The 8,532-nt window shown below is 40.2% G+C and overlaps 2 protein-coding genes across 4 annotated transcripts in view; one reads left to right on the top strand and one right to left on the bottom strand.

The window, feature by feature from the left end:
- LOC146456213 (uncharacterized) overlaps positions 1-5,713 on the top strand; it is a 28,622-nt gene extending 22,909 nt beyond the window's left edge. Inside the window, exons 2-4 of one of the 2 annotated variants that reach the window (XM_085093437.1) lie at positions 895-1,454; positions 2,253-4,125; positions 5,016-5,713. In XM_085093437.1, the coding sequence (XP_084949563.1) occupies positions 939-1,454; positions 2,253-2,483 (747 nt within the window). In that variant the 5' untranslated portion in view covers positions 895-938 and the 3' untranslated portion in view covers positions 2,484-4,125; positions 5,016-5,713. Of the gene's footprint in view, positions 1-892; positions 1,455-2,252; positions 4,126-5,015 lie in introns of both variants that reach the window. The other variant, XM_085093436.1, reaches the window with a different exon arrangement.
- Positions 5,714-5,933: 220 nt separating this feature from the next.
- LOC146456212 (uncharacterized) lies at positions 5,934-8,006 on the bottom strand. 2 transcript variants are annotated; one of them, XM_085093441.1, is made up of 2 exons: positions 7,253-7,931; positions 5,934-6,577 (listed from the first exon to the last, which is right to left on the bottom strand). In XM_085093441.1, exons 1-2 carry the CDS (start codon positions 7,346-7,348, stop codon positions 6,296-6,298), a joined length of 378 nt encoding a protein of 125 aa, XP_084949567.1. In that variant the 5' UTR covers positions 7,349-7,931; the 3' UTR covers positions 5,934-6,295. The 2 variants fall into 2 exon arrangements, 1 of the variants encoding a protein (XP_084949567.1); XR_014858856.1 differs by having other exon boundaries at positions 6,425-6,577; positions 7,253-8,006.
- Between the last annotated feature and the right edge of the window lie 526 nt (positions 8,007-8,532).

The following is an 8,532-nucleotide window of genomic DNA, read 5'->3' as shown; positions in this document are numbered from 1 at the left end:
AGATTAACTTAATAGCATTTGAACACAAATCAACTTAAAGATATCAGAATCGACCTTGAACAACTTTCAGCTCTTAACAGATATCCTTTTTAAACTGATTGACCCTCAAAGATTACGTGCATCGTGTAAGTAAAATCCTGCGTTACGACATATTACGAAAAATAAGCAATGTTTAATTTAGGGCTCACGGTCATTGTCTCGGTCCAAGATAGGGACTATGACCGTGGGGCTAGTCTCCTACGCAGCCGTTGTGGGGAGGAGTGTTGCGTGACGAGCCTAAAAGCGGCTGCGTGGGAGACTAGGCAGGGGCAAGCATTCGAACCCGCTTTTAACCAAGCGCGTTTGAAAGCGCTTAGTTACAGTGCCAGTACTCTAGTTTTAGCGTTGGGATTATTGAAAACTACTAAAGGCTGCTTATCCTAAAGTGTTTCAATTCTTTGTTCCCTCTTTCTCATTCTCTGTTTCAATCGTCCGTTGCATTTGCAGCTTCATCGGTAATTTCTAAAAATTTTTTGATGCCTAATGCTTGCATCACCGATTTGGCTTTTAAAACAACAAAATGAAAAAAAAGGTTTTAAATTTGATCTGCAGTGCGGCGCTGGGAACGAGACCGAGCAGGTACAGTAATCCACCCCCAAGAAACTAATATTGTACGTGCTCACTTCTTTGTATTTGAAACAAAAAGTAATACGAACTGTTTTAATTAAGGCGTACGTGCCAATCAAAATTAGAGCAGAAGGCTAATTTGGTACGACTGTGATATAGAGTTATAAGAAAGTCTTCAGCAATCAATACTTAGAAATCAGCGTAACTGTTTGAAGCTGACATTGACCTTTAGAAACTTTGGTGGTTTTAGAGTTTTTGTTCACTCAGCTTTTTTGTTTTATTGAAGAGAAATCAACGGACCATTTTGTGAGAGTTTATTATCAAACGACACAATGGGAATCGTTATTGGAGTAGAAGTTGCCGTAGCTGTTGCTGAAGCTGCAGAAGCGGCGGCAGGGGCTGCCGAGGCTGGGGAGGCGATTGGTTCCGCTGCCGAGGCTGGAGAGGCGATTGGCTCTGCTGCCGAGGCTGGAGAAGCCGCTGGTACAGAGGCGGGTGACGGAGCTGCAGCCGCTGCTGAATCTGGCGGAGAAGCCCTGCAAACAGCCCTTGAAACGCTGACCAAAGCTGTGAAGAAATTAGGAAAAATTGTGGTAGACTTCGTGGGCATCGATCTCATTTTCAAAGCAGCCAAAGCAATCTTGGAATTGCTTATTCCGTCTGATGCATCGGCTCGAGCCAAAGCAGAAAAACTTACAAAATTGATTGAAGTGCTCAATGAAAGCTCTACTCTGCTAAACAATCTCACGGATTGGCTCAAGGTTCATGCACAAGACACCGTTCAAACGAAAAATTTTACTGTCACGATCGGAGCAGTGTTGTCAAAGTTTATTCCTCGACTGGGAGCGGTGAGTAAACGTTGTTCCTACATGTGATTTGGGCTCGCATGATGGGGGAGGACTCCCATTTGAAAGTGACGGGGGTTAAAATTCGTGGTTTGGTTTGGTACTAAAGTGTAAAATGACTTCTGTCAGAGGTATGGTGGTACCTTTTAGGGTATTGAGCCGAAAAATATGAGAGGAAGTCAATGTCAGTCAACTGATTTGAAACCTCTTAGGGGTAAAAAATTGTTCGGATCACGCCCACAAAACAGAATTCTGGTACCTTAAAGTTCTTTTCAAAATTTCCGAGTATCACCCCTGTCAGTTTTATATAGGAGTCCCCCTGTGGGTTGGGGTCCTCCATTTTTTTTTTCGACTTGAATTCGGAAGATACCGAATTGTGATAGCCTCCTGAAATATCAATAACGTAATTTATTTTAGCGTTATTCCGTTGGGTACCCTACTGAGAATCGGATGAGTCAAACCCCCAACCCCGGGCTGTGCTGGGAAATGAAGTGTGGAGAAGGGTTAGTCTGTTACATAAGCTATATTGGAGCGGTCTCAAACTAAGGTCTTTTTTCAGCTCAAATTCCTTTTCTTATGACAATGGAATGCACATCGCAAGCTACGTCAGATAACAACATCAATTATTAAAAACTGGACCAAGTTTTTTTTTTCTTTTACATTTATAATTGTAGTTAGGTAGATAAATAGTTAATGATAATGATAATTATGTAGCTGATGGAATTACCGTGTCTAACATCTCATATCCAACGCACGCTCGTGGAATAATTGTTAAATATCAGTTTCTGCTCGATTTTATAGGCTGCGGGCGTCCTGATGAGGCTTTCCAAACAGATTGACAAGAATAACGCCAAAAAGCAGACTATGACGGATGGTGAAATAGATGCTACTGAGCACAGCTTGCAAACGGTCCTCGACTGTTACAAGTCTCTGGCTGACTTCAAAGCAAAGCATCAAGCCCAGGTTCCAAATCTTGATGGAATGCCAATCGATGAAAACATGGTTGCTTCAATGCAGGCTAAAATGCCTTGAAATTACCCTCAAGCTTATTTCATAATGACGCCATGAACCGAAGTCTTATATTATGAACTGAAACGATTTGTGTTGAGCGTAGCTTTGCAATGTGACATGAACTTTATTTTGTTTTTGTTGCTGTTGTTGTTGTTGTTGTTGTTGTTGTTGTTGTTGTTGTTGTTGTTTATTTTTAAAATTAAAATGACAAGAATACATAAGGATCAGTTTTGTGAGGTTGGGAGTCTTTGAGTCAGTACTCAATCATTTTAAGATTTACTTAAGACTTTTTCAGTCACTGAAGTATGTGGAAACTGGTCGGCGCGGTGTGCATGTCTTTGCTTTCTGTTTGAGTTTTTCACATCAGGGTAAACCGATTCACCTAATGACCTGAAACTTTTTAGTATATTGTAAAATAAGATTTAATAAACTCACGGACTCACAAAAAAATATCAGTTTTGAGTTCTCAAGGTAGAAACCTTTTCTTGAGTGGACTTTGCTTGTGTTGTTTTCTTACCTTTGACTACAGTAATTTTTATAGAGAATTATTTTAAATCCAATAGGAAAGTAGTGCCAAGGTGACAAACCGAAAGAGCAATTTTTTACATGTACCTTCAGTAAGGACTGAATCGGCTAAGAAGTCCTTTTATTACAAGGATAACGTCGTTTTTAATAATTTTTTAAAATAGTTATTTTATACTACAGTTTTCAATTCTACTAGTGCGTGTTTGTGAATTGAAGATTTTTAAACCTTTATACTTTATTCTTCAATGCTATGTAATTGTAATTTTGTATTCATGGCTGTCATTGATAACAGTATTAATTTGTTCACAAATGCTGAAGGAATCACCATGACTAAAATAAATAAAAGTATCTGTTCTGTTTTAAAAAATAACCCAAACGTGTTGACATTTGGTACTGTAAAACCCTTCAGGCGGCTGTTGCATCGGATGATAACGCCCAAGGCTGAATGATTGTCCGAAAAATGAACAGATAGCTGAGCAGCGAAGCTTCGAGGACAGCGGTGAAATTTTGAGGACAATCCTTGAGCGGAACGAATTATTTTCCGAAATACCAGCAAGCCGGAAAGAAGTTTATTTATTTTATAACGGCCTGCGATTAATTTCCGAAACGCTCAGGCTTTACTGTTTTTACTGTCTTTACTATGCGGGAAAAGACCAGGCTCACTGAAATAGCCTTTCTATAGTGAAATTCTAAGACAGATAAGAAACTGCCTCGATCAGAACAAGACAGGATGAACTTCATTCTCTCTTGCTCAGAACTAAAACTTTTTTTTTCAAGCTACCAGTATTTACTGTTTTGGGCTAGTGCCAGTGCCTCTTCAAAATTTGAATGATCCAGTTACCAGGGAGAAGGCGAGGGGGTGGGGGTTTGTAGTGCAGGGGTGGACGATTAAGAAACTGCGTACACTCTTATGCTTTCAATTATTCACCAAAGTGGAGGTGAATAGTGATGGATATTTACCGAGCGACGAGGTAAATATTCATCACTTTCACCGACACTGAGGTAAATAATTGTTTTAGTATATACCACACAAGCTGAATAAGAAGTGGACCCAAAATTACTTTATTTTTGACGATATACCGACAAATGGTGGGAAATTTTAAAATCTCGCGCGCTGCGCGGTAAGCGATTTCTTATTGTAGAAAGTTCCGTCTCTCTTTCTTGTGGACAAATAAAACTTCTGGAGGCACTTGTTTAGTTACTACGGTCTTTTCTTCGATCGTTGTGTGAAATTTGTCCCGTTGTTGAAACCATACCGCAAAACATTAGAAGTATCATTGTTTACATTGTAATTGTACTGAGCTCGACAGTTTTCGTAAACAATCCACTGTACTTTTATTTTTCGCCTTAGAATGTGAGATTTGAAAGATTAAAAAACTTACCATGTAATGCAGTCAAACCAAACTTTGTTGCCATTTTTGTTTTGTTTTTTGCAATAGCCGTCTCTTTTATTGAAATATTTTTCTCTTAAGTGACCGCGTGGCGAAACGGGAAGCCATCTTGTTTCTCTTCGGCTGCTCGGAGGTGAATAGTACTTGGCTAATCACCTCCGAGCTAGCCAATCAGCGCGCGCGAAAAGCATTATTCACTTGTGTGGTATATTAACAGGAGCCATGATCAGGGATCCCTAATTATGGCTCCTGATATTAATTATTACATATAATCCCGTGATGGTAGGAAGTGGATTTTTGGGTGGAGCTTTGCATCATTGAACAGCCACTTCTTGTATTACTTTCAGCTGCTGACGGAAAACCGGTTGTTGCAACAAGTATTTTATTTTAACTGCCGCTAAAAACAGGGTCGGCAAGACGACAGTGAAATAACTTCCATAATGAAGAATAAAGTATAAAGTCATTTTTTTTCCAGGGGACAAGTCGTGTTGCCCGTGTGGTTTTTCTGTTTTGTGTTTCCAATATTTAGAAAAGCAAAACAAAATTAATGAGATCTTTCCTTCCTTCCTCCCCGATAAGTCCGACATTTGGATAGATCTTCTAAAGGGTGATTGTACGTGGCAAAGAGATGAAGGAGCTATTCCTTTAAGTCATGGCCCTTATCCAAAATTGGCTCTTTACATAATTTCTATACTCGATGTATCTGTGCAATTAATCTTTTATTGACGCAACCTTACATTGACCAGCTTTGAGCTATTATAAGCTACAAACAATATTCTTATACTCTATCATTAGAGAGCGGTTTTCAATTGAGTGTCGTAAAACCCAACCTAAGTATTTACTGCTGCCAATCATAACAAACGTAAACAGCAAAATAGACCAATCAGAATTGAATTCAGAGCAAAAACAAGTAACCAGCGTCACGCGTTGGCGCGCGAGAGAAAACGCTTGCGAGTAAGTCACGCACCATTGGTTTTGGTTTTGCTTGACATTTGTTAAGAAAAGTGGCGGGAATTTTGCTAATCAATCACAAAGTGTAGTGAGGCAAAACCAAAGCAAACCCCACGTCCTGTCGACACTCAATTAAAAACTGCTCCAGCACTATCAAAACATACATTAGCTTTTATTTTGTAAGATAATTGATAGCATGGCTGAGCCGATTGAGACAAATCCTCTAGCCTAAAAAGATTCTTGAAATCAGTGTATGGCTTTTAAGGCAAAGAACAATAAAGGGCAGGTTTTGATGAAAGGGTACATTCCAGTCATATCTGGGGCGTTGTTTCATAACATTTTATTACTGAACTGACTTGCACCCGCCTTACATGGTTCTTAGCTCTAGAAGACATCAACAAGTCACAAATTAAGGAATCCTTATCACAGGTTGTTTCATTGCAATTTAATCCAAAACTATAAAATAGAGCTTTAGAACTACCATTACCGACGTAGCCGAATAAATCCTAATACAAGAGGAGTACCCCTCAGGTGACTGACAGGACAATTTAGTAAGACTTCCCCCCCCCCCCCCCCACCCCTCTTCTGTACCCTCAGAGAAAACGTGCTATCCCCGTAAATTGAACAGACCTACTCTTGGAAAAACAGCTACAACAGCTAAAGTAGTTGAAAAGGTTACGAGTGATTGACAGTGATAAAATCTAAAGGTCAGTCATGCATATGTTCACGTATGCTTGACTAAAACACCGAAGCCATTTTTCTTTCTTCATTTTCAGGACGAGTTGTCAACAGATAGTATCATTAGAAGCGACTTTTTCGGTGGGAGAGACACTTGTGTTTTATTATAATTTAAACTTTTCTGTCCGCACTTTTGGCTACACATGGAGCGAACAGGAGCTTGTCTCAAGCTTTGCGTAAATCACTATTTCAATTTCTTTAAAAATTTCAAGCTGCTATTAAATGAAATCAACTGCTGTAAAGAAAAAAATGGTTCATGCATACGGGAGCGCTTTGACGGTTTCCAAGCTTGTCCACATTATACTGCTTGATTGGCATCGTGGACAGGTCTGGAAACTTCTCCTTATTGGCATTTGTAAACGTGACTATATTCTGCAAGCCATCCACAACAGGCCCCGTGTTAGTGACGATCTTGTCGACTTGGTCGATTGTGGGAACAAGAGCAGTCTTCTTTCCTCTTCCACTGTCCGGCCACAGCTCTTTGGCGACATTGTAGATTGTGTCTATGTGCTGTATGTATTCAAAAAGTAAAACAAACAAGAGTGAGTTAGAAAAATCATTACTAATCAATTTCCACGAAGGTCACGCGCCAGTTTCTTCAGATTCAACCATCAGGCCCTGTACTCTATCAAGACCCCCTCTCTAACGACTGTGACCTCCACCTTTGTTTGGGGACACAGATTTCCTACCCTACTCCCTCCCCCACCAACCCACACACACACACACAAACATACCTCTTACCTCTCATGTTAGAAAACGCGAACCGCGAACCAATGATCAAACTATGAGGCAGTCCGGAAAAAAATTGGTCTTCAATGTGCAGCAGTATTATCGTGGTAAGATAAAATGCCGTTTTACTTCTAATAACACACAACCCGCTAGCGCCAGTTATGTTTCAGTTAGTATATGCTAAAATTATGGATAAACTAATTTAACTTTTGCTTAAACACATTCCTCTTCTTTATTGACTAGCCCCCCCCCCCTCCCCCCCCCCCACGGACCACCACCCCAACGGAGGGCTAAAAACAAACAAGCCCCTTGGGGGCTAATAGGGTATTTACGGCAATAAAAACTGGTTGTTTTTCTTTTTGTTGTTTGTTTGTTTGTTTTTTGTTATCTCCTTTCATTAAGTAGTCGGACCTATAAGCAAAGTTATAACTTTCTTGTGATCATGAGAGAACTCACCGTCTGCATTGGTTTAGTGTACTTGGTATAAACATCTGGCAGAGGCACCATTATTCCGCTGCCAGCATCCACCGTCACGTCCTCCTTGGCCTGCATCCAATCGGAAAGGTTTTACATATAGGTGGAGATATCGGAGATCAGCTGCGCCAATGCCTGAATCTTTTTCTGCTTCTTCTGGTTTGTTGTCTTTTCTGTGCCACGGGACTTCGATATTATCGCATTCAAGGCAACCATCACTCCCCAAAGTATGGCACCAACCGCAACATTTTTGATGACGAACTTAACAAAATCTTTTACCACCTTTCCCCACTCGATTTCTTTCAGCGAGTTGAGGGTACTTCTTAGCTTGCCGACTTTTTCTTTGGCCTCTTTTATCTTCTCCTTCTGTTCCTCGTCTTGTTCTTCTTTGTGTGCATCTTTGTCTGCAGCTTCATCTGCCATTTCTTCGTCGACATCGTCGAGAAGTTTCTCAGTTAGTTCTATCTCGCTCATTTGTGGTAATTTGCCTCACAATTAAAAAAAATTCAGATGCGGTTTGCAATGTTGCGCCTGGAAGGGTCCCGAGCAGTTTGATATCGTGGATAGATAGGCATCTATTTATACAGCATAGTTCAACCGTACGTGCTCATGGAAACAAAGCTTAACACGAGCTATTAAACCGTACGTGTGTCACTTTAACATCTCTAAACGCAAAACGGCCCAATCGCATTACTTTTGCACCTGACGAGAAATTAAATACTGCAATGAAAATAAAATAGATAAAAGAAATATTGTCACGCATTTCCTATCAAACATTGAATGCTATTACGTCATTCTAACGTCTTTCTATTCCCGGGCAGAAGACCCGTGAGAATGGGCTCCACATAGCTCGTGTAAACGTAACAGAGCGTCTAATCCGAGCGAGGTTTGGGAACATTCTTCGAAATATTTCGCCTTGCGCTGAATCAGTTTATCAGATGTCAGATGAAGAAATTCAAGCTCGATGTTTGAATGAATATTAGGAAGAACTGAGTGATTATGACGACTCTGAAACAGCTCGGAAGTCACGGTAGACGAAGGCGAGACCGTACAGAGAGAAATATAATTCAATAAAAGCCCAACTATGCCAGAGATTAAAGTCTCGGGTGTTGCAGGCGGTTCAGGCGTTATGATGTTGAACTATGGTAAAGGACTCGACTCGACATGGCAGAAGAACAATTTTTCCTTTCGGAGAGCATTTCCGATTTATGCAAAAAAATATAATTAATTTTCAAAATTGATAAATGATGTAAACCAACGTT

Source organism: Pavona decussata, unplaced genomic scaffold, assembly GCF_977016875.1.
Source record: "Pavona decussata unplaced genomic scaffold, jaPavDecu1.1 SCAFFOLD_260, whole genome shotgun sequence".
Taxonomy (NCBI): Eukaryota; Metazoa; Cnidaria; class Anthozoa; order Scleractinia; family Agariciidae; genus Pavona; species Pavona decussata.
This window is presented reverse-complemented; position numbering and strand designations above follow the sequence as displayed.

Excerpts from the sequence above, each read along its gene's own strand:
- LOC146456212 (XM_085093441.1), bottom strand. The coding sequence starts at position 7,348 with ATGCAGGCCAAGGAGGACGTGACGGTGGATGCTGGCAGCGGAATAATG. Across the intron at positions 6,578-7,252 it reads ACACTAAACCAATGCAGACG|CACATAGACACAATCTACAA; the intron begins GTGAGTTCTCTC and ends GAATACATACAG.